The sequence below is a fragment of the Pan paniscus genome, chromosome 11 (assembly GCF_029289425.2).
Source record: "Pan paniscus chromosome 11, NHGRI_mPanPan1-v2.0_pri, whole genome shotgun sequence".
NCBI lineage: Eukaryota > Metazoa > Chordata > Mammalia > Primates > Hominidae > Pan > Pan paniscus.
Genome location: NC_073260.2, coordinates 47,743,326 through 47,769,289, shown reverse-complemented (window position 1 = coordinate 47,769,289; position 25,964 = coordinate 47,743,326). Strand labels below are relative to the sequence as shown.

Sequence of the window (25,964 nt, the reverse complement as noted above, 5' to 3'; positions counted from 1 at the left end):
ACGGTGGCTCACGCCTGTAATCCCAGCACTTTGGGAGGCCGAGGCAGGTGGATCACGAGGTCAGGAGATCGAGACCATCCTGGCTAACACGGTGAAACCCCGTCTCTACTAAAAATACAAAAATTAGCTGGGCGTGGTGGCACGTGCAAGTAGTCCCAGCTACTGGGGAGGCTGAGGCAGGAGAATCACTTCAACCCGGGAGGTGGAGGTGGCAGTGAGCTAAGATCATGCCACTGCATTCCAGCCTGGCAACAGAGCAAGACTCTGTCTTAAAAAAAAAAAAAAAAAAAAGGAAAAAGAAAAGAAAAAGATTTCTCCCCTATGACAAGATAAGGTTCAGGTCGACATGGTCAGTTTGATGATCTACTCCAAGTGAGGGGACTTGCTACACCTGAGTCTCTGCATACTCTCTCCCCACACCAGTTAATACTGGAAGCTCTGAAGCCACTGCTCCCCAGGTCACCCTATAACAGCTGTGCTCAGACCCAGGTGTACCTTGGACTAGCCAACTGCACCACAGATAGAGCAGGGGATGCAGGCAGCCCATGAAGGAGGCCCATTCTCTTTCACCCCCTCCCTTGAACTCAGCCCTGCTGCTCCAGGGCCCCCAGAAGTGCCAGGCTCCAGGTTTAAAAATGTCAGGGGCTCTGGGACCTCAGGAGGGGACGAGATTAAAACCAAAGACCATCTTCACACCATCTGCAATTAACTAACCTGCATTGGAGACCTTAACAGAGAGAAGCCACGGAGCTAGTTCCATCATTTATCTGCCAAGGGATATCCCCATTAGCATGGGGCTCCTGGCTCAGGGCAAACCTCCCAAACCCACAGAAAGGGCTCAGCTCAAATCATCACCGTTTGGCGTCTCCGTCATCCAGCACTGCCTCCCGCTGCCTCGCATCCTTACAACCTGCAAGAGAGCCAATCACATGCTTTGTTTCACTTTATTGGATACACCGGGTGTGGGATTTACAAATAGGACCAACAATGTGTGCGGGGCACAGACGGCTGCCTGTGGGTCTGTAACAGGGGCTGTAAAATGAATGGACCTCATGTGCACGTGGTACAGAGAGAAGCAAACCAAGACCAACTGGATCCCAACGTGGGTAACATAAACAGTTAAATTACTAAAGTAATTATCTTAAGACCAAAATACTTCAATGAAAATGGCATATTAAAAACATATAAATTACATTTAAGCTCTGTACATGATTCTTAACAAAAATAACAATACCGTGTTCTGTACAATACTGCTTCCTCTGAACATTCCAAACCCAAGAAACACTTTCCCTTGAATTCCCCAAAAAAGTGGGCAAAATACACATGCAGTATAATTAAAACCATTTCACCAAATACAAAGCTGTCAGTTTCTTTGAAGGCACACATTTTGTTGTATCTCAGGAACTCCCATTTCAGAAGCCCCTTGTCTTCCGACCCCAACAGGCAGCAGAGGGCAGCCTCCGTTCCAGCGAATCTTTGGCTGCTAAAGGGAGAATATTCTCAGCAGGGAGGCAGCAGAAATGGAGCCCCCTCATCCTCAAACCAACAGACCAGATCGGTTGTCAGGAACCTCAAGACCCGAGGTGCCTCCTCGCTGCCTTTTGCAGGCCCTTATTCCCAACGTTTTGAAATATTCAGTCCATATATGACATGGAGTGAAGCTGCCACCTATTTTCTTGAAAGGCATTTGCTGCTCACTACCAGTCTACCACCAGAATCAATGTATACAGCCCTGGGGATGACCATGTGTCCTGCTCCCCAGGACGCCGTGCTGCCAGACCCCCTGCCTGGCTTGGGTGCTCCTAGGCAGGGCAGCTCTCTGTGTCAGAGGACAGAGAGGAGCAGGGCTCCACCTCACCCAGTCTGCAAACAAGCCCACTGGCCGGCGGGCTCTTGTGATTGCTGAGTATGGTATCTTCTCAAGGCGACTGAGGTCCCTGTGGGGTCTCGGCGGGGCTTCTATCCCCGAACCCTGGGCCCTAGTGCCACTCAAGCTTCCAGCTGGACTTGGGCCTCGTCCACCTGCAGTGTGTCACAGTCCCCCAGCAGCTCAGTCTCTGGGACAGAGCCTTCCTCCTCCTCCTCTGCTTCCTGCACGGGGCTCTGGGCCCCGTCTTCTGGGGCGTTCTGTGTGTCGTCGGCGCCCTCTGAGAGCAGGGCTGCCCTGTCTGCCATGGACGTGTTGGAGGGGGCCGTGGTGACGTAGCCTGTGCTGGTGGAGCCACTGCCACTGTGGTGTGAGCTGGGCTTGGGGACCATCTGAGGAGGCACCTGCTGCGGGGCCATCTGCATTGGGATCTGCACCGGGTAGAAGTTGGGCAGGTAGGCCCCATAGGCCGGCACCGGCTGGTAGCCGTTGACGGGGATGTAGAGCTGCGGCGGGGGCACCATGGGTCTGATCTGGCCCTTCATGGGGATGAACTGGGGCTGTGGGAAGGGCGGGGCCTTCTGCTTGGGCCCCACGTAGCGGGCATTGCTCACATTGCTCACTGGGCTGGTGCTCAGGGAGCTGGTCTGCGTGGTGTTGCTGGCCCCCGAGGTCTGCGCCGAGCTGTTGTAGTTGGAAAGGTTGCCCCAGGCTCGGAGCCGGCTGTGGATGTCCTTGAAGCGGGGCCGCCGGCTGGGGAACTCGTTCCAGCACTCGATCATGAGGGCATACACCCAGGCGGGACAGTCATCGGGGCAAGGCAGCACCTGCCGGTTCCGGATCATCTCCACCACATCCTGGTTGGAGTACCCGCAGTAGGGCTGCAGGCCGTAGCTGAAGACCTCCCACAGGACCACACCGTAGGACCAGATGTCTGAGTCGATGGAGAACTTGCCGTACATGATGGCCTCTGGGGCCATCCAGCGGATAGGCAGCAGCGAGTTCCCCAGCAGCTTGTAGTAATCGGCGGCATACACCTCTCGGAAGAGGCCCAAGTCTGAGATCTTCACGTTCAGCTTGTCGTACACTAGCACGTTGCGGGTGGCCAGGTCCTTGTGAACCACGTGGTGGCTGGATAGGTACTCCATCCCCGCCGCGATCTGTGCCACGAGGTGCACGAAGTCGGGGGGCTCCAGGGCGGACTTCACCGTGCGGTCATCATCGGTGCTGCCCACGTCCGAGTGCGGCGAGCGCATGACCAGGAATTCGTGGAGGTCGCCGTGCAAACAGTAGCTGAAGATCATGCTCAGGGGCTGGTCCTTGGTCACCACGCCCAGCAGGCAGACGATGTTGGGGTGTTGCAGCCGTGCTCGCAGCATAGCCTCGTGCCGGAACTCCTCCCGCAGGGGCCCCTCCGCTTTGTCCTTCAGCGTTTTGATGGCCACAGCCTGGGTCTGCTCCCCCGGGGCAGGGCCGAACAGGTGGCCTTTGTAGACTTTCCCAAACCGGTCCTCTCCCAGCTCCTCCATGAACCTCACCGCAGACAGGCTGATCTCTTTGAGTTTGGCCTGTCAAGAAGAAAAGCCCCACGTGAAACATCACTGTCACCGCAGCCCTGGAGGAAGGTGCAGAGCAGCCGGGAGGAGTGGAGTCCCTGTGCGGCCACGACTAGGGGGGGCCTTGCAGAAGACCCGCTGGTTTTGCCCACCCAGCCTTGGCCTGCCCACCCACAGCTCTCTAGTTAACCTTAAATACGGCTCTGATGCCAAGGTTGCTTCCCATCTGCAATCTTCCACAGATCCCAACCAGGCTACAAATAAGGTCCCTCCAAAATCCAGCTGGGACACACTGACTTCCTTCCCACTTGTGCATGTGTGGACACACACACAACCTACAGCCAGGCCCAGGCACCAGCTGCCCCGGGGCTGCCCCGGACATACCCCGCCAGGTTCCCTCCAACCCCCATGTGTGCCGACACATCATGTGAGATGCGATGTCTTTTTCTCATGGACCCCACAGAGGCTTTCCCACGACATTTTTGTCTTGGCAATTTTGTCACTTATAAGAGTCCAAGCCAGTTGTTCTACAGAGGTTCCCTCAATGGGCCTGTCCATGGGCCTCTTGACTAGGGTCTCCGTTAAACTTGTTCCTGGAAAGAGTACCCCACAAGTGATAGGAGCCCTGAGAACCCTGCATCTCTCTCGGCCTCTATGACACCAGCTCCTCCCGTGTGGCCAGCCCTCATCCTCCCCAGAGGTTCCTGGGCCTCCGTGCAAGCCCCGGGGCTCTGTGCCCTCCTCGCTGGCCAGCCCCTGCCCATAGCAAACTCTCACCGACTCTGGGACTGAAGAGCCAAGTGCATCAGCTCCCTCCTGGCCACCTTGAAGAGCCCCTGCAAAGCTGGCTGAGAATGATGTTACCTACGGCTTGCAATGAGTGTAAATGCCCTTTTACAACACAACCTGGAGAGGCTGCAGCACATGTTCTCATCTGTTGTATTTCAGTGCCCCACCCCCATCTAAGGCTGCTCTGGGATGAGGGGTGGCCTTTTAGTGGTAGCCTGTCCACCTACTCCCATTTAAGAGCTATTCTTCTATCCTTCCCTGTAAACAAAACAAAGCAAAACCAACCCAACCCAAAAGTGTCAAGAAAAATTATGGGGGGCATTGGAGCCCTGTTGTTCTTGTGTGTCTTCTGGGCAGAGCTGAGGCACCTGGACAGTGAGGACACTCGTTGGGGCCCACAGGGGCAGCATGGTCCAGGCAGAGGGAGGCCCATGGACTCTGGGGCAGTGAATTCCCAACACGCCTGCCATTTATTTTCTAAAGCACACATGTCCTGATCTAGTTTACAGGAAAAAAAAAAAGGCAAAATGAAGTGGAGTTTAAAATAATTATGTGCTATGTATCAAGTAAATTAAGACATTTAATGTTGGGGGAAACAACCCCTGAGGATTAAACCTGGAAGAGCCACCCAGGTAGAAAATGTAAGGCACGGAGACCTGTTTGTGCTGGTTAATGAGGGGCATTTCCATGTCTTGGCTGGGCGAGGCCATCAGCTGTCGCCGCTGCGGTGTGGACGCAGATGCCTTCTGCTTATTCCGGCACATGCAAACCAAGAAGAAAAGGCAAGCGATGACCAGTGGAATTGCGATGCTGGGGACCAAGATGTACAGAATCCCCATCTTGCTGCTGTCTCGGGGACCTGTGAACAATAAGGCTTTCGTGATTTTTCAGAAAACATCCCTTTTCAACTCTAAGTTCTCTACCAACCCACTCTCCACCTCCAGCCAAAATCTTCACGTGCACATGTGTCATCACCTAAGTTACACAATGGGGTAAAAGGGCACACCACACCTTAAAAAACGTGATGCCCCAAAATATGCAGACCCGGCTGCATCCTGGGGAAACAAAACCCAAAACTGCCCAACCTGGAAACAAGCGGGAATATGCAGCGTAAAAAGTAAATGAATTCTAATGATCTTAATATTAATAACGACCACATCCGCTTTCTGTTCCTGATGTTTGAATACCATCGGAGATAGGTGCTCTGCCCAATTTCACTTTTATCAAGGTCTCCCCAGCTACTGACAAGTTCATGAAATTCACTGGAGACCCTTGTCCAAGGTGAGTGAAACTTGGTACTGGGATTAAACACGATCCTTTTCCTCATTCAACATTTTAATGTTTTCTTCACATTTTTATCTAATGATGACAGATTCTTTTAGGGTAATAATTAAACATGCACTAGATTTAAAAGAGCACCAGTAGTCCATGCTCTTGACCCAATACAATATGCAACAGGGGCACAAGAATTCTTGGAAAGCATGGGGTACCAAGAGTCAAGGCCACCAGCTACCTTCCCTGCATTTTTTTTTTTTTTTAAATCACAGGGAAAAGTAACTCTTTGTCTCCCTCTACAGGATTTACAGAAAGGTACAGGGGGCACACCAGGCAGGCTGAGGTGACCTCAGACTCTGAGCAGGACTCCCGGCAAGGCTGGCTCCTCCCAGGCTGCGTGGCCCCCAAGCACCCCACATGTCAAAGCAATTGAATGTAAGACAAAGTGGTGCCGTTTCAGGACGCTGACCCTAAGCCTGGTGGAAGGTGAGTTCTCTAGAGAGCCACTTTCCCACATCCCCAGAAAACCACGGTGTTCTGTTTTCTCCTTAACCTTGCAAATAACTATATCAGACTCAGAGGGCCCCATGGCCAGGGGGCAAAGCACTTCTCATCTGGAAGCAAACAAGTGATTTCTGGTCAGTGTGAGGCCTAAAAGAGCTAACTCGGTTCTAAAAGTGAACATGCTATTGCCACCTTAGGAAAAAAGCACCTTGTCCCAAACCCAGCCTTGCCCCACCCCTGCTCCCCCAAATAAGAAGAAATCAAGTAAAACCACAAACAAAACTTTCTTCTGGCCCCACCTAGCAGCTTCCCCTCTGAAAGGGTTCCGAGGCAGGCGTTCCAGAAATCTTCAGGGCACTGGGGATGCCGATTCATTCTTTTTTACTAGGGTTTGGTTCATTTTTCATTATTAAGGTTAGCAGCAGAGTCCAGGCCACTCTCACGCCAAGACCAGAGGTGTGAGCTCACACTGACACCATCACCTGCTTTTATTATCTACTTAACATTACCAATATGACTCATGCTTACTGGGAAAAACTGTAGTATTACAGAAATGTGGCCTTTCAAAAGATAGTGTTTCTAACAGTCCTCTTTCCTAAAGGCTATAAATGGTTAAGTTTCGTGTTCTCCTAACTTTATGTATATTTTAGGTTGAACCACATGGAACAACCGATATTCAACTATTCTGACATATAGACACAGTAGTTTTATATGGTTTTCTCAATTCGAATGTTGAATGAACTTTATTTTATTTATTTTTGAGACAGAGTGTTTGTTTATTTATTTATTTTTGAGATGGAGTCTCGCTCTATCTCCTAGGCTGGAGGGCAGTGGTGGGATCTCAGTTCACTGCAACCTCTGCCCCCTGGGTTCAAGTGATTCTCCTGCCTTAGCCTCCCGACTAGCTGGGATTACAGGCGCCCGCCACCATGCCTGGCTAATTTTTGTATGTTTAGTAGAGACAGGGTTTTGCACTGTTGGCCAGCCTGGTCTTGAACTCCTGACCTCAGGTGATCCGCCTGCCTTGGCCTCCCAAAGTGCTGGGATTACAGGCGTGAGCCACCACACCCGGCCTAAATGAACTTGATTTTAAATAGAATCGTGTCATCCATATTTTCCTGCTCCTGTTTTTTTGGCAGAATAAAATCTCTTGGACAGCAGCTCATGTTGGAGCAGATAGATATGTGTGTTCTCCCACAGCTGCATGCCACTCCACAGCACAGGCGTCTCCAACTGCCCCATCCAGCCCTACTGATAAACAGTCTGTTTTGTGTTTAGCTCTCACAAGTGATTCTGCAATAAATATCCTTCCATTTATGCCCTGTAAGTACAAACCTGCGATACAAGATTCTAAGAATTGACTGGTCCAAAATCATACTTTTTTTCATGTTTTGATTTATTTTTAATTACAAAAGTAATTCCTACTCACTGTAAAAAAAAAAAAAAAGTCTTATATTTGAACACTTTTGTAGGTCTGGGGAAATCACTGCTAAAAGTTTGATATCCATCTTTCCAAAACCTCATAAAAGTCAGGAGCCTGTGTGTGCTCACACACAAACTCCCACTCATTTTCCTTTTGCCAGGAACAAAACAGTGAGCAAAAAAGCACCTCTAACACAGCTCTGTCCTACAACCTGCTTTTGTTCCTTACAGGGCACAGGGCCATCCTTCGTTGCAGGACACCTTTAAGGTCTGGAGTGCTCCAGAGTGCCTAGACCGCAATTTGAATGACTGATAATTTCATTCTTAAAATTTGTTCTCCCATAATGAACACATTCTTGAAGATTTGTGTCTGATCTGCTGAGCCAGAGGCAATGCCAAATCTGGAGCTGCTGAATCACACATCAGGAAGGTCATTAGTGCCAGTGTTTACTTCCTGCACTTCGGGGTAGAGACACGCGGGCCTGCGCCCCAGGAGGAGATCTCCAGGTGCATGGTGAGCCCAGCGTTGCTTCACCGGCTGCTCTCTCTTTATCCGCGGGTGCCCACTCGTTCACCAATTGCTGCTTCCAGCTCCCAGCCCAGCCTTGGTTACCCTGCTGCCTGGAAATGGTGAACTGGGCATGACTAAGACAGAGGTGAGAACTGTCGAAGCTGTCAACCATCAGCTACGTGCGCTTCCATATTCATGACATTACAGACACACTTGCAAGGAATGAGGATAAGCAATGAATTCTATTTTCGCCTCACTCCACCAAACCTAAGTGTAAAATCTGAGAAGCAGTGAAAAGCTCAAAAGCTGGTGGGGTGGAAGGGAAATATTTTTACGAATATTAGGAAATACTGAGCAATAATGGTGTTTTTTGTTTGTTTGTTTTTTGTTTTTGAGAAAAGGTCTTGTTTTGTTGCCCAGACTGGAGCGTAGTGGCACCATCGTGGCTCACTGCAGCCTTGAACTACTGGGCTCAAGCAATCCTCCCACCTCCACCACCCAAGTAGGTGTGCCACCACGCCTGGACAATTTTTGTATTTTTTGTAGAGACGGGTTTTTGCCATGTTGCTCAGACTGCTTTCAAGCTCCTGGGTTCAAGAGATCCACCCGTCTTGGCCTCCCAAAGTACTGGGATTACAGGTTGTGAGCCACCGCACTGGGAGATAATGTTAATGGAGAAACAAAATGTCAAAGTGAATATCCCAGGACCATCCATACATGGGAAAAGGGCTGATGGAAGGGGGTGGGCCAAAATGCAAACAAGTCACTACTCGGTGGTAACATTAGGGGTGATCTGCACATTACTCTTCAGACTTTTCTATGTTTTAAAATGTCTTCTAATGGTCAGATGTTACTTTCATAACAACCAATAACTTGCGTTATTTATTTATTTATTTATTTATTTTTGAGACAGGGTCTCACTCTGCTGCCCATGCTGGAGTGCAGTGTCACAGTCTTGGCTCACTGCAACCTCTGCTTCCCAGGCTCAAGTGATTCTCCTGCCTCAGTCTCTTGAGTAGCTGGGATTACAGGCATGTGCCACCACACCTGGCTAATTTTTGTATTTTTATGGGGTTTCACCATGTTGACCAGGCTGGTCTTGAACTCCTGACCTCAAGTGATCTGCCCACCTCGGCCTCCCAAAGTGCTGGGATTATAGGCATCAGCCACTACGCTTGGCCCAACAGCTTTATTTAAAATGGTCACTGTGGTAAGATCAGGGGTCTCTGGTCGCCACTGTACAGAGGCACACCCCAACCCAGGTCAGGACAGAACGCTCTCATCACAAGGTTCACTCAACAATCAACACATTAAAAAAAGAGAGAGAGAATACATACTACACGAGGGTACGTCACACAGTTCCATGCGTACGTTTTTATTCTGCGTAAAGCACCAGGGGCCCTCCATCTGGCCTCCGGGGTTCCGGCAGTAGGCGTGCCCCCCTCCAAGCTCAGGGAAGTCTGTGCTGGACAGGTGGTGGCTGTGGGGGTGCTGCAGGGCCCACGGCTGGCACTGGTGGCCTGACTTGGTGGTGCTTGCCGTTCCTCTGTAATCCATGCCTGAGCCGTTATAGCACTGATGGTCTGAACAAGGAAAACACGTTAGGAAAGCCTCCAGGGTACAACAAAACCATTCTGCCTACACATGCCCAAACTGGAATTTCCAAAAGATCCAAGGATTTTACATAACTTACCAAAAAAGAGGCATTAAAAGTAATGGCTTAATGAAGTCCCAAGCCCACAAATTAAATGCAGGGCACATCAGGGATAGACATGGGGAAGGAAACTTGTCTGAAGTTATTCCACAGCCCCAGAACCATCTCTTGGGACCCACGAGGCACCTGCACACCACCACCCCACCAGAATGGGGATGTCTCCCCAACCTCAGGATCAACTTGCTCTAGGAAGAAAGCCAACTGTGCAAGCAAGAAGGGCCTGGCCCCTCCATCTCAGGACACCCTGCTCAGCCATGGGTGAGAACAGTGCAGGCCACGCCACCTCCATGGAGGAACCCTGGGGTTGGGGTGTGCATTTGGTGAACATTTCTGTAGTGTTTACCATGTGTGGGGCGCTGCTCTAAACCCTCCTAGCCGGGGCACCGTGGCTAACAAGGGGGGTGGATCACTTGAGGTCAGGAGTTCAAGACCAGCCTGGCCAACATGGGTGAAACTCCGTCCCTGCTAAAAATACAAAAATCAGCCAGATGTGGTAACCCACGCCTGTAGTCCCAGCTACTCAGGAGGCTAGCAGGGGAATCGCTTGAACCTGAGAGGTGGAGGTTGCAGTGAGCCGAGATTATGCCACTGCACTCCAGCCTGGATGACAGAGTGAGACTCTGTCTCAAAAAACAAAACAAAAAAACCACCTTCCTAAATATTGCCTCATTTGACCTTCATTTCAGCCCCACGGGTTAGTACTGGTGTCATCCCCACGGAATATAAGGATATGAGAGCTTAGCAACTTGTCCAGGGTCACAATGAGGGTCTGAATGCAGGCAACGGGCCCAAGGACCAGGCCCTGGCTGGTCCTGGTAAGGAGTCCTGGCCATTCCTGGACCCCCAGATTAGCAAACGATGCTAAATACAGCCCCGGAGCTGTGGCGGAGGTGGCCCGTTCCCTGGGTCTCACTCCTCAGGGAGGCAACAACCCATATGGATGCAGTGATGTCAGCCAATGGTTTTCCTCGGAGACATAAGCAGCACTCCCTGTCCTGTGTCTGCCATCCTGACTGGCCATGGCCACCCTGCTGGGGCTCACAACTTGGGGTTTACTAAGCCTCCAGAGGGCAGGGGCTGCTCTGCTGCCAGCAAGAGGGGCAGTGGGGAGCATGCTCTTTGTCCTGTGCAGACCCCAAACAGGCCACACCCAGGCCCCGGGCTCAGAACTGTCCCCCTCCCCCACGCTCATCCCTTAGGCCCCACGATTCAGGGACCTGTAGAAAGGTGCACGGTGCTTCCCTGTATTTCCTTCCCTAGTGATGCCTGATTGTTACAGGTTCTTCTCAGGTGTCCTCCCAGGCCAGTCCTGCAGCATCTCCGTGGGCCTCACATTCGTCCAAGGCTAAGGATCCTACAGGTTTCTGGGGACTGATCCTCCAGGTTTCAGGAGGTTGGGGCAGGAGTTGAGAGTCTGCATTTTCGCCTGGCGGCCCGAGTGCGTGCTGACCGTCGGGCAAGTTAGGAAGCTGGCCCTGTCTCCTCTCATGCCCGCAACAGCCATTTCCACAGGAAGTGAGATCACTCCCATTTCAGAGAAGGGAAATCCCAGGCTCAAGCAGGTGGAGGGACTTCACCTGAGTCCCACAGCTGGACACAGTGCAAGCCCACATGCGAGCCTGGGGCTGAATGGCTCCAAAGCCCCTGATCCGAGGCCCCGCCTGCTGCCCTGCTGGAATGGAGGCCTAGGCTGTGGGGCCCTCGGCTGCTAAGGGGGTTCTGTGGGGCCCAGACAGATGGGGCTCCCTGGGCTTCATCGACACCCCCATACACATTTCAAGGGCCCTACACTCCCTGCGCCCGCCGGTCCCGCCCCGGGCCCTCAGGCACTTACAGCGGCCCAGCCTCTCGGCTGGGATGCCAATGCGCATGCAGTTGGCAGCGTCGGGGCTCTCGGGCATGGGCAGCGCCTCACACTTGGGCAGCTGAAGCCGCATGAGGATGAGCGGGTTGGAGCGGGCGATGGTGTACTCCTGGCGGCACAGGTCGCTCTCCAGCACCTCGCACTCGTCGCGGCACAGCTCACGCGGCTTGGGTGCCCGGGAGCGCGCGTCGCACAGAGGAAACACGAAGTGGCAGAAGGATGGGATGGCGAACTGTGAGCACTGGTCCGACAGGTGCGTAGAGGTGCCGATCATGGTGAAGGCCGCTGCAGAGCCCGCGAGACTCGCGTTAGCGGGGGACCCACCTCGCGCCCTTGACATTCATCCAGTCCCCACCCCCAGCCTGGCATCCCAGATTGCCCACTCAGCCCCCTGATGCCCCGCCCCGCCCCAGACTCCCCAACTCCGAGCCCCGCACACCACCCTGGAGAGGCTCCCCACCAGCAGGCCAGCCTGCCCATCACCTGCTCTGATTTGCAGCAGACACAGAAAAGTCCCTGGTCCCAGGGCCTCACTTAGAAACATCAGAAGCAGAACAAGAAAGAAGGAAAACTCGGCCCCTTAGCTCACTCCGCTAGGTGCTTCTTCCAGGACAAGAGGGTTCAGACTTCAGATGCAAAAGCAGATCCTAAGGACCCGCTATGTGTGGAGAGTGCAGGCCAAGAAGTGCAGTACCGAGCCCCAGGCTTCCCAATGTCCCAGATCTGTCTGGGGAGAAGGCTGTCCCGGAAGAGGGAGTCAGCTCAGCTCTGTGAACTGCAGCTGGAGGAGGCAGTTGGTAAAATGCGGAAAGCCAAGAGGGTGGGAGCAGCAAAGTGGGAGAAGAGCCGCGTTACAACTCTGGAAGGTTCTGTGATAAGGGGGAGCAGAAAAACCCGAAGATCCAGAGCCCCCTTTGGTAGGGCGGTTTGTTTTTTAAGGGCAAGATGTCAGAGGATGCAGTTTGGTGGTGAGAAGATGGGGTGAGTTCGGGAACAAAGTGGGGGTGTTGGGGAGAGATCTGCTGCACCTGGGGTGCATGGCTGGACACTGGTAAGGGTGAAGAAGCTGGCCAAGGCAGGGCTCTAAGGAATGCATCAGCCTGCCCTGGGCTCACTACCCCATTTTCACCTGTGAAAGGCTGGCTTACAACAATTGAGCTTGGGGACAGTGGAGGCAGACAGGCCCCTTTGCCTGCACACCCAGCAGAGGCTGTGTCCTCCAGCGTGGCAGAAAACCCAGAAGCTGGCATTTAGTCCCTGAGGAGCCCTAGCTCCACCCACGAATGCAGTTCAATCCCATCATTACAGATTTGGCGATTATTTGGTGATTATACAGAGGGCTGTTAAGAATGCTGGCCTTGACGTCCAGGCAAGGAAAGCGTGTAAGTGCTGTGCCAGGTTTGGCCAGCAGGTGGCAGTGCCGCTGTCAGTCATTCCCTGGGAACCCACCCAGGAACGGGATGGGCAGCTGTGTGGGAACAGCCTTGTGCGTGATCACTTTGTGGTATCACTCATGCCTTTCCGGGCCTGTTTCTGTACCTGAAGAGTGATTTGAGACCCCACACTGGGGAATGAGAGTGCACACAGAGCCTATAAAGTGGCCCTCAGCGTGAATGGGCCCAGGGGTCTGGTAAAAGGCGGCGTCAGTGGGCGGGAGCAGGCACGCTGTCCTGATTGTGTGCAGGCACTACTGTGCTCATCACATCACCTCCCCTCCTCTGGGTTCCTGTGGCCGATATTTAAATGGAGGAACAGAGAGGGCAAGCAGTTACAGTACAGGATGTCTTGGATTTGGAGGAAGAACTGAGGCTTCAACCCTGTTCAATCCCATCATTACAGATTTGGTATTATATGGATGGCTGTCAAAAATGTAGGTAGGCCTTGACCTCCAGGCAGGGAAAGATTGTCTAAGAATGCCAAAGCTGTCACTTCTCTTGGGCTAATCCACTGATACTATGTCTCTGCTGATCTTTATAGGATTTCTCTTTTTCCTTCTCCTCACCCTGAGAATGTACTGCTTATTTCTGAAAGTGCAATTCTAGGCACAAAGAGATCCAACAACTCACATCCTGTTATCTGTCCACACACTGAATGTCACACAACACTTTCCAACACAACACTGCACACAACGCAGTCATTACTATGCTTATTTCAAAACCACAAGTCTGTTGAGAGCAACTTCAAATTTACTGTTTTCAAAAAGCCACCCACCTAGAAAATCTTCATTCTAAACTCTTCTCTAAAAGCTGCTATAAAACCAGGCTGCTTGGATGCAAGCTGATTCCTTAAACAACTCCTGAAGAGATAACTGAGGGACAATCTTGTGCCCTGGATCAGTGCTTGCCAATTAGTAGGGTGTCTAATTAATTCTGACAGTCTGCAGCTAGCATTTTAAAAGATGGTAAGAACAGACTAGAGGATGTCAGAATGCACGGTTCCTACTAAGGGCTCTAACTTTTTTTTTTTGAGACAGAGTCTTGTCTTGCTCTGTCTCTGGGGCTGGAGTACAGTGGCGCGATCTGCAACTTCCACCTCTCGGGTTTAAGTGATTCTTCTGCCTCAGCGTCCCAAGTAGCTGGGATTACAGGCACCCGCCACCACGCCCAGCTAATTTTTTGTGTTTTTAGTAGAGATGGGGTTTCACCATGTTGGTCAGGCTGGTCTTGAACTCCTGACCTCATGATTTGCCCGCCTCAGCCTCCGAAAGTGCTAGGATTACAGGCGTGAGCCACTGTGCCCGGCCACTTTTTTATTTAATGAAATAAAACCGAAGAGAAAAATCCAAGTGCACCGCTTTTACGAAGGGTGAAAGTTATTCCCTATAACCTATGTCAGTTGTGTGAAATATATGTATGTGTACACTAAGTCATGGCGTAAAGTATATTCTCCATTTTCCACTGTGTGTTTCGGTAAAAACCTTTGAGAAGTCCTACTTTAATGGCAAAGAAAGCTTTTGCAGTGAGAGGTAGCCATATTTTCAAAACCATCTCCCGCTGGAACAGGATGGCATCTCCAGGTTCCTCTCTGTCTCATGATGGCTCTTTCAGTTTGCACAGGACCCCCTGGCCCTGTCCTCAGAGGTCTCTGTACCAGCACATGGGCCAGGCAGTCTCTTCTGTGACTGTGAATGTGATGTTCGACTCTCTAGTCTGAGGGTGACCTGAACTTAGAAGGGCTTGTCAGTGACATGAGGTGACTTTCTGCCTTGGATCCTCATTGTCACCCCTTAACAGGTCAGTGCCCTGTATCCCCTTTGCCCCACCACTCTCTCCCAGGAGCGCAGGCATCAGAGATCACCCACTGATTCTAATCTGCAGCAGAGCCTCCCGCTCCCATGGAAAGGATCCAACTAAACTGAGGTGCTGGGGCACCGGCCATCTGCACAGGATGTGTCTTGCTCCTTATGGGGTCTGGAGAGAAAATGTGTATGTGTTTGTGGAGAGAGTAGAGACAACAGGAGGAGGGCTCTGTAGGACTATTGTCTAATTAATTTTCTTGCTTTCCAAGGCCTTTCCCCTAAGAAGGACCCCGGACCCCATCAATGTGTTCGAGTTGTATGCTGGGAACTGGGACAGCCAATCAGAGAAGTTAAGTCCTAATGAGACCAAGGATGAGCAGCTGCAGTTCCTAATTGACCTGCCACTTTCTCAGACCCTGAACCAGGTACCCAAAGACGTGGCTTTGTTCTCTGGAAACCCAGGACTGACAAAGTGTGTGTTCACTGCAGCATCCCTACCACTGATGACCTGCGACTCTTTCCCCCAAACAGCTGCAATCAGGCCTGGGTGCCTTTGGACCAAACGTGGCTCAGAGAGGATAGAAGAGTCAGGAAGTACAGAATAAGAAGTCAAGCAGAGTGAGTGTGGGGGCGCTGAGGCTATCTGCACCAGTGTGGCAGGCCCGGGGCAGGAGGCCCTGGCGATGCAGTGAGGACAGTGCTTTGGACCCACACAGTTTGGCTGAGTTAAAAGTGCACAAGTATATTCCAAGCAACCCACACTTGCTAATTTAAACATACAGGCCAGGAACATTTTTAGGGCAAATCATGTTAGCAATTGCCACTACTTCTAAAAAAGATCTCTGGTTTCTACCACAAATGAGATGGAAGAGGCACCCACTGACCATGCCATTAACTGATGAAACACAGTAGCCACCATCTGTGCGACAGGTGGCTGTGTGCATGCTTATCATCCTGTGAGAAAGGTCTGCAGCTCCTACCTGTGATTCGGTTTTCAATCTCCCCCTGCATCTGAAGCGAGTCCACATAAATGGTCCGGTTGCCAATGAAGCGTGCACAGGCAATTCCCCGGTAAGGCTGGCAGAACCCATCCTCGTGGTAATCATCCCTGGTAAGAAACACACAAAGTCTGTTAGAGCTCTGGGAGGTGCCAGATCCCGCCAATGACTTCTTTTATGATCCAGCATCTTGCAATCCAGCAATTTTGTTACTTGGTATTTATATAAGTAAATTTAAATAAGTAAAACACATAAGTCACACAAAAACCTGTACATAAATGTTTATGGCAGCTTTATTCATAATTGTCAAAATTTGGAAGCAATAAGATGTCTTTCTGTAGGTGAATGGATAAACAAACTGTGGTACATCCAGACACTGGTATTATTTAGTGCTAAAAAAAATGAGCTATCAAGCCACAAAAAGAGAGGAAACTTACATGCATATTACTAGGTGAAATGAGCCAATCTGAAGGCTACATACATACTGTATGATTCCAATCATATGACATTCTAGAAAGTGCAAAACCATGGACAGCAAAACTATAGAGACTGGTTATGGAGAAATGTCAGTGGATGCCAGGGGTTATGAAGGAGGGAGGGATGGATTCCAAGAGACATACTGGGGTTTTAGGGCAGTGAAATATTCTGTATGATACTGTAATGGTGAGCACACGTCACTATACATTGGGCAAAACCCATAGAAGGTAAAATATAAAGAATAAGCCCTAATGTAAACTACTGATTTTAGTTAATAATAATGTTATCAATATTGGCTCAGCAGCAATAAATGTCTCACATGAATGCAAGACATTAAAATAAGGGAAACTATGAGAAGGAGGGCGGAAAGACTCTGGATTTTCTGTTCAATTTTTCTGTAAACCTACAACTGTTCTAAAAAATGCCTATTAATTTCAAAAAATTCCACATCTTTAAGGGAGTATGGAACAAGAATGGGAGGACTGGTTAAGGGTGAGGATGATTCTTGAGGTGAAGGGTACATGGGGATGGGTATGTGTTTGTGTATACATGCACACACCCAGAACATCAGGCACGTGTTTCACCTTACCCTTGAACTATTTAATACATCAGGGACATTATGACAATGCCCCTGCAAACTTCCCTTGTTTGCAAACAAGGCTTCTATGATAACGATGACAATCCACAAGGTAAACAGCAGAAATATTTGAAAAGGAGAAAAGCAATACACAAATGTATTCTCTACTATGTTCAAAGGTGATGGTAGGGACTCCAAGAAGTCCAAGCCTCAAAGAACTCACAGAATGGCATACATGCATGCCTACTCTACGCAGAAGCGCGACCTGGCCACTGCTGCATGGACGGCACAGACTGCATGTCACAGGCGTAGGAGGTCAGAAGAGGGAGAGACACGGACAGGCTGTTCTCCCTCCTGCTCCTCCCGGTCCCCACAGGGACAGCCTGCATGGATGGGAAGATGGTGTAATCCTTTCCCAGGTCCCCAGGTTGGAGTTTGTGCTGAATTATTTTCTGCAGAAACTGTTGGTCTGGCTTCAGCCAATGAAAGCCATCATGATAAGTATCCTGGAGGATTTTAAAGTGGTGCTCAGGACCCTCCAAAGGTCCATTGACGCCAATGAGCCACAGCAGACACATTGGGGGCTGCCACTGCTGGCAGAAGAGGGGACTGAAGATGCTCGGACAAGCCTTGCATGAGCACCTCAAGCCTGTAGCTTGTTTTCCAGAAAATCTGGAACCTACCCCATAAGCCTGAGAGCACTCGGCTTTCCATTCTACATCCATTTAGAGTAGACCATCCCCAAATGAAATCTGAATTCTGTTCAATTTAAGGCCAGGCACAGTGGCTCGTGCCTGTAATCCCAGCACTTTGGGAGGCCAAGGCTGGTGAATCACTTGAGCCCAGGAGATCGAGACCAGTCTAGGCAACATGGTGAAACCCCCACCTCTACAAAAAATACAAAAACTAGCTGGGCGTGGTGGCGTGTGCCTGTAGTCTCAGCTACTCAGGAGGCTGAAGTGGGAGGATCACTTGAACTGGGAGACAGAGGCTGCAGTGAGCCGAGATCAAACTACTGGGCTCCAGCCTGGGTGACAAGAGCAAGACCCTGTCTTTAAATTAAAAAAAAAAAAAAAGAATGTGTTCAGTTTAACCAAATGGATTTAAAATCCCTATCTGAACTCTCTTGCTAAGGCAGAGGCTGAACGCTTGCAATAGTGAAGACCTTCTCAAGCTTCTGCAGAAAACCCTTTTCTCAAAGAACAGAACCTGGAGCTATAAATACTTCAAGAAAGAGATTTTGGTGTTAACCCCAGCTCACCAGCCATTGTTTCCTTGGGTTAAGGGTTCCTTAAAGGTAGTTTAAATAGGCAGCACATGTGTTAACAATGCGAGCCTGCCTGCCCAGCTTTCACTCTTTTTGCACTGGAGTTAACTGCTGATTAGACACTGGCCACACTACCAACATAAATGGAAGTCACCTCTGCCTGGGTATGTGCTGGACATGTCCCTGTCTGGAGGCGGGCTCAGGGTGCTTTGTCCACTCTGCTAGAAAAATCATTAAGACATGCCTGATCAGATTAATGTCAGCTATGCCTAAGCTATGAGATTCAGATCAGTCCCTTGGGATGCCCCCACAAGTGTGAGCAATTTCTTTTCTACCTTGCAAGAGTCAAGGAAGAGAAGGTTGTTCCCCCTGTTGCAGGCTTCTCCCTGGCCGCTGGTCAGGTGCCCACAGGACAGAGAGAGCAAGGGATGTAAGGAAGATGACAAGGGGGTGCTGGGGTGGAGGGTGCTCCTGCCATCACACCCTGCTCACACTTCCCTCACCGAAGCGGGCTTTCAATCTGAATAGACAATATCCAGGCTGGGCGCGGTGGCTCAAACCTGTAATCCCAGCACTTTGGGAGGCCAAGGTGGGAGGATCACAAGGTCAGAAGATCGAGACCATCCTGGCTAACACAGTGAAACCCCATCTCTACTAAAAATACAAAAACAAAATTAGCCAGGCGTAGTGGTGGGCACCTATAGTCCCAGCTACTCGGGAGGCTGGGGCAGGAGAATGGCGTGAACCCAGGAGGCAGAGCTTGCAGTGAGCCGAGAATACGCCACTGCACTCCAGCCTGGGCGACAAAGCAAGACTCTGTTTCGGAGGGAGGAAAAAAAAAAATTATATATATATATATATATATATATATATATATATACACATATATATATATCCCCAAAAAGCCAGATAGAAGTGCTTGGAAAATGGCATCTTTGCTTTTGAATTGTCTGAGAAAACTAGTGGGAGTTGCTTTCTATTTTCCAACAATTATATTTTATCTTTATCTGGCACATTTGGGGCCTTGGAAGAGGAACAGAGCTGGAGAGAGTCTGTTAAGTGGATCCCTGGGAAAGCAAGGAAAGGACTGAAACGGAATTTGGCAGCTATAAAATTCCTTCAGCAACGTAAGTGCAGTAGACATGCTCACCAGCTGGTGGAGCATCCACGTTTCAGAAATGAAGTGTGGAAATCCCCTGCCCCTCATGCTGCCAGGCACTGATCCAAGGCCTGATGGGACATGGATGAAGAAGAAACTTCTACACCAAGAAGTGATTGTCAGGGAGGAGAGAGGGTGCTAAATAAAGACAACTCGGCCGGGCGCGGTGGCTCACGCCTGTAATCCCAGAACTTTGGGAGGCCAAGGTGGGTGGATCATGAGGTCAGGCGATCGAGACCATCCTGGCCAACATGATGAAACTCCGTCTCTATTAAAATACAAACAATTAGCCGGGTGTGGTGGTGCATGCCTGTAGTCCCAGCTACTCGGGAGGCTGAGGCAGGGGAATCGCTTGAACCCGGGAGGCAGAGGTTGCAGTGAGCAGAGATTGTGCCACTGCACTCCAGCCTGGTGACAGAGCAAGACTCTGTCTCAAATAATAATAATAATAATAATAATAATAATAAAATAATGACAACCCTGGGTAAGAAAAGCAACAGGAGAGGGGTAGGAGATCAGGGAGAAACAGAGACAGGGGCCAGCAGACTGTGATGGCAGGTGCTCCTCCACCAAGACTGGCAAGATGGTGGGGATCCACAGCCTTCCCCTAGATGACACATGCTGAAAATAAAAATTCATGGGTATTAATAATGAAGGAGGTTTAAAGGAAACTAAGGCTTTTTTAAGGTTGAAAAGGAATCCATGTCAAAATTCAAATGTAGCTACATATTGCATAGGAAGTTAACATTTTCCCCTAATGGTTTTGTTACAAAGTAGTAACCCATTCTCATAATTGTTTATCTTATTATGAGAGAGGCTGACTGTCTAAATGGGCTGCCTGCCTAGGTGAAGCAGAGGAAGCTCAATCTGTGACTCACCAGGAGACAGAGCAGACCAGCCACATTCACAAAGCAAAAACTCCCTAAGCATTAGGTGCTCCGACAGTAATCTAATATGGAGCTGTATCAAAACTCAATACTCTTTACTTTGAATGCAAAACCTAGCATACAAACCATGATGTCCACTATACAATAAAATTACCAGACATGCAAAGAAACAGGAAAATATAACCCGTGGTCAAGAGAAACAAACACAAAGATAACCTAGATGTAAGAATCAGCAGAGCAGGTTGGATTAGGCCATTTTCACACCACTGATAAAAGACATACCTGAGACTGTGAGCAAAAAGGAGTTTAATTGGACTTACAGTTCCACATGGCTGTGGAGGCCTCAGAATCATGGTGGGAGGCAAAAGGCACTTCTTACATTGGCAGCACCAAGAGAAAAATGAGGAAGAAGCAAAAGTGGAAACCCCTGATAAACCCATCAGACCTCGTGAGACTTACTGTGACGAGAACAGCACAGGAAAGACCGACCCCCATGATTCAATTACCTCCCCCTGGGTCCCTCCCGCAACATGTGGGTGATTCAATTACCTCCCCCTGGATCCCTCCCACAACATGTGGGAATTCTGGGAGATACAATTCAAGTTGAGATTTGGGTGGGGACACAGCCAAACCGTATCACAGGGCTTTAAAGTAATAGATGTGGAAAACACAGAAGAAGGTGTAGTGAAGATGTGGGGTATTTCAGGAGGGATGGAAACTACAAAAGAAGAACTAAACAGGAAGCCTAGAACTGAAACATAAGAGTCTACAATAAAAGATTCATTGGATGGTGCAGCCATGCACCACATAACGATGTTTTTGGTTAACAGCAGACCACATACACAATGGTGGCCCCCTAAGATTACAATGGAGCTGAAAAATCCTCATTGCCTAGTGACATCAGAGCTGTCATAACACTGTAGTGCAATTACTCAATTTTTAATAAACTCACTGTAGCGTAAATGTATAGCGTTTACACAGTCTACAGTAGTGTACAGTAATGTGTAATGTCCTGGGCCTTCACATTCACTCACGACTTACTCACTGACTCACCAGCAACAGCTTCCAGTCCTGCAAGCTCCATTCATGGTAAGTGCCCTATGTAAGTGTACCATTTCTTAATTTTTATACCATATTTTTACTGTACCTTTGCTGTGTTTAGATATACAAATACCATTACATTACTGTTGCCTACAGTATTCAGTATAGTCATATGCTGTACAAGTCTGTAGCCTAGGAGCAACAGGCTGTACCATATAGCCTAGGTGTGCAGTAGGGGAAATCATCTAGGTTTGTGTGAGTACACTCTATGATGTCCCTACAAGGAGAAAATCACTAATGCATTTCTCACAACGTATCTCCACTGTTACATGATGCATGACTGTATAACAGAGTGGATACAGCAGAAGAAAAAAATCTATGAACTTGAAGACAGATCAACAGAAGATTTCCAAACTGAAGCAAAGAGACAAAAAGACTGACAACTCTGATACAAATATCTAACAAGGACATCAGAAAAATATGATAAGGGCCGGGTGCAGTGGCTCACATCTGTAATCCCAGCATTTTGGGAGGCCGAGGCAGGTGAATCACTTGAGGTCAGGAGTTCAAGACCAGCCTGGCCAACATTGTGAAATGCCATCTCTACTAAAAATACAAAATTAGCCGGGCGTGGTGATGCGTGCCTGTAATCCCAGTTACTCAGAAGGCTGAGGCAGGACAATCGCTTGAACCTGGCAGGTGGAAGTTGCCATGAGCCAAGATCATGCCATTGCACTACAGCCTGGGCGACAGAGTAGGACTCCATCTCAAAAAAAAAAAAAAAAGAAAAGAAAAGAAAAGAAAAATACGATAAAGACATCACAAGAGTATCTAACAAGGACACCACAAGAGCGTTACAGACCAAAATGTCTACCATCAAAAGGGGCAACGTCCTCCTCAAAACATTAGCAAACTGAATCCAGCAAAATAAACACAGACAATACTAAAGAGGCCCATGGACCAACTGGGGTTAATTTAATGCCACTGCACTCTATATTTGAAAATGGTTAAAATACCTGGGAATAAACCTAACAAAAGATGTCCAAGGCCTCCACACTTGAAACTTCAAAAATCACAATGTTGAAATGAAAACATGTTCACAAAAATATGTGAAAACAAATGTTCATGGCTTTATTTATAATTGCCCCCAAATGCTCATCAATAGGTGAATAAACATATTGTAGTACATTCATACACAGAATACTTCTCAATAAACAGGAATGAAGTGCTGTATATGTAACCAGAATAAATCTTTCAGACATTATATTTAATGAAAGAGGCCAGACATAAGAGTCTCCAAACAAAATGTCAACAGCACAAGGCAGGAATTTTTAGTTTTTATCTGTTGCATTCATTGTTGTATCCTCAATGTCTTGAATGGGACCTGGCACATAGTTGACCCTCCATAGAAATTTGTTAACTTTTTTTTTTTTGAGAGACAGAGTATTGCTCTGTCGCTCACCCAGGCTGGAGTGCAGTATCACGATCTTGGCTCACTGCCACCTCCACCTCCTGGAGGTTGATTCTCCTGCCCAGCTTCCCAAGTAGCTGGGACTACAGGCATTCACCACCACACCCAGCTAATTTTTGTATTTTTTAGTGGAGATGGAGTTTCATCATATGTTGGCCAGGCTGGTCTCAAACTCCGGAGCTCAGGTGATAAGCCCACCTCAGCCTCCCAAAGTGCTGGGATTACAGGCGTGAGCCACCACGCCCGGTTGAAGCTGAAATTTGTTAACTAAATGAATGATTTCCTTGAGAATTAAGATGCTGTATATTTATTACTCTCTGCTTCCAAAATGAAATACTCTGAATATCTGACTGTACTGATAACATATTAGATGTGGCAAAAACATCCACTTGATCCAACTGAACATGCCCAACACCAATGTTTGATATCATAAAAATCCAAGTCAGCAGAACCTTGGAAATATTGGCTTTTGCAATGGCCACCTCTAAGGCCAGGATCACATAAGGTGGCCAGAGGCAGAGAAGACAATGGCTCTGAGGGTGCCAGTTCCCTGGGAAGTAAATTTTATTTTCCCCTATGCTGTTCAGGTGGCTAGTCCCTCCCAGGTAAGCCAAACACCTTCCCCCTTGGAAGGTTGCTATATCCTTGAAAAACCCTGAAGTCAGTTGGTAAAAGGCTCTCACTGTGCATCATATGGCATAAGAGCTAGCCCCTGGAATCCACGGGCTCGGGTGGAAACAAAACAACCTAAAGCGGCATTCCACGTGTGAGTGCACATCAAGTGTGCACATTTTCATTATTGCTGAAATGCAAATATCCTGTGTCACCATATGGTCTCATTTATTATTTATTAATTATATTATATATATATATTTTTTGAGACGAAGTCTCGCTCTTTTTGCCCAGGCTAGAATGCAGTGGCGCGATCTCGGCTCACTGCAACCTCCACCTCCTGGGTTCAAGCAATTCTCCTGCCTCAGTCTCCCGAGTAGCTGGGATCACAGGCATCTGCCACCATACCGGACTAATTTTGTATTTTTAGTAGAGACGGGGTTTCTCCATGTTGGTCAGGCTGGTCTCAAACTCCCGACCTCAGATAATCCACCCACCTTGGCTTCCCAAAGTGCTAGGATTGCAGGCATGAGCCACCATACCCAGCCTTTTTTTTTTTTTTGAGATGGAGTTTTGCTCTTGTTGCCTAGGCTGGAGTGCAATGGCGCGCTCTCGGCTCACTGCAACCTCCACCTCCCCGGTTCAAGCAGTTCTGCCTCAGACTCCCAAGCAGCTGGGATTACAGGTGTGTGCCACCACACCCGGCTAATTTTTGTATTTTTAGTAGGGATGGGGTTTCACCATGTTGGCCAGACTGGTATTGAACTCCTGACCTCAGGTGATCCGCCCACCTCGGCCTCCCAAAGTGCTGGGATTACAGGCGTTGAGCCACCGCGCCCAGCCTATAGTCTGCATTTAGAAGTGTGTATCTATTCTCGAATTATCTTACTGATGATTGTCTATTTAGTCACCTACTGCTTGTATCACATAACCTTAAATTCAGTTTCTAGCTTTTATTCCGGTTCTGTACTATGAGATTTAAGGAAAGTTGTATTTTCTAGAAAACAGAACTTACCATAAAAAGATGTCACTGAGAAAAAAATTAGACTGGCTTCCCTCCTTCAAGTTCTGTCTGAATTAAGTTGAACTTGATTAGGTTGGTGTTCTGAGGGCTTTAATATCAAATGCCAAATGTCAGCCTTTTGCCTGAGTTTGTCAGCAATAAGGTGGCTTGGTTTTTTTGTTTGTTTATTTTTTAAAACATGGAGTCTCGCTCTGTTGGCCAGGCTGGAGTGCAGTGGTGTGATCTCGGCTCACTGCAACCTCCACCTCCCAGGTTCAAGCAATTCTCGGGCATCAGCCTCCCTAGTACCTGGGATTACAGGCACGCACCACCACACCTGGCTAATGTTTGTATTTTTAGTAGAAAGAGGGTTTCACCAAGTTGGCCGGGCTGGTTTCCATCTCCTGACTTCAAGTGATCAGCCCGCCTTGGCCTCCCAAAGCGCTGGGATTACAGGCCTGAGCCACCATGCCTGGCCTGGCTTGGTTTCTGCTCACGTCATTTCTAATTACCGGCTTCTTACTTGGCACTTTCAATTTTATAGTGCTGTTTTCCTGTAATTAGGATAAACTCTGAACTAGACTTATGAAAACTCCCCGAAAATAGCAATGGAAGGAGTTTGGGCTGGCAGCTGGCCGAATTCCGTGTAGACACACTTGGCGAGAGGTGCCTTCGAATCATCCACCTGGAGAGGCTCATTATGTGGGTGAAACATATGGGGCTGGAGCTGGGGAGATAAGTCAGACTTGGAAACAAGGAGTCCCGGGTCACAAGCATCTGGATGGAGAACGGCTGAAGTCTTGGAATTAACTGATTCTTGTTCCCATAAGAAAATAACAAGGCCATGGCCCCAGGAAGGTGATTTCCCAGAGGCCAATAATTAACATAACTTTTCATTATTCAAAAGAATAACACACTTTCCTTGAGCAGGTGTGTGTGTGTGTGTGTGTAGCACAATATGCATGCACACACCTGTGGGCCCCATGGCCAATATGATGAAACCCTGTCTCTACTAAAAAACCAACAAACAAACAAACAAAAAAATTAGCCAGGCATGGTGGTGCACTCCTGTAACCCCAGCTCCTCGGGAGACTGAGGCAGAAGAATTGCTTGAACCTGGGAGGCGGAGGTTTCAGTGAGCCAAGATTGTGCACTGCTGCACTCCAGCCTGGGCGAAAAAGCGAGACGCTGTCTCAAAAAAAAAAAAAAAATGCCAAAGAGAATAGACTTTAAGTGTTTTCACTACAAGAAAATGATGAGCATATCAAGTGAGACATATGTCCATTAACTTGATTTAGCCATTTCACAATGTATACATATACCAAAACATCGTGTTGTACACTGGAATATAGATAATTTTTCTTGAATACATAAAGGTGGGAATAGAAAAAAGTATTTGTAGAAAACTTTAATTCCCCCATAGAAAAAAATCCAAAAGATACTTCAGGAAAAAATAATGAAAAAGTTCAACAAAGTTGTGGGTGTAAGATTTGTATTTAAAATTTAATGCCTTTCTCAACCACCACTAGCACACAATTTAAAAATAAAATTTGGGAGAGAAAGATATCAGTATCATTAGCAGAATCAATGAACCACCTGGAAACATACTTAAGAAAGATGTGCCGGGTCGTCATGGAGAAAATTATAAAACTATATTACAAAGGGCACAGAGGCCGGGCCTGGTGGCTCACGCCTGCAATCCCAGCATTTTGGGAGGCTGAGGCGTGTGGAT

The 25,964-nt window shown here is 48.7% G+C and overlaps 1 protein-coding gene across 2 annotated transcripts in view; it reads right to left on the bottom strand.

The window, feature by feature from the left end:
• Positions 1 to 930: 930 nt before the first annotated feature.
• Positions 931 to 25,964, bottom strand: part of ROR2 (receptor tyrosine kinase like orphan receptor 2) — a 223,553-nt gene continuing 198,519 nt past the window's right edge. The window contains exons 5-9 of one of the 2 annotated variants that reach the window (XM_034967697.3): positions 15,721 to 15,848; positions 11,473 to 11,787; positions 9,262 to 9,507; positions 4,869 to 5,071; positions 931 to 3,435 (exon numbers count right to left, since the gene is read on the bottom strand). In XM_034967697.3, the coding sequence (XP_034823588.1) occupies positions 1,990 to 3,435; positions 4,869 to 5,071; positions 9,262 to 9,507; positions 11,473 to 11,787; positions 15,721 to 15,848 (2,338 nt within the window). In that variant the 3' untranslated portion in view covers positions 931 to 1,989. The remainder of the gene's footprint in view (positions 3,436 to 4,868; positions 5,072 to 9,261; positions 9,508 to 11,472; positions 11,788 to 15,720; positions 15,849 to 25,964) is intronic. The other variant, XR_004673368.4, reaches the window with a different exon arrangement.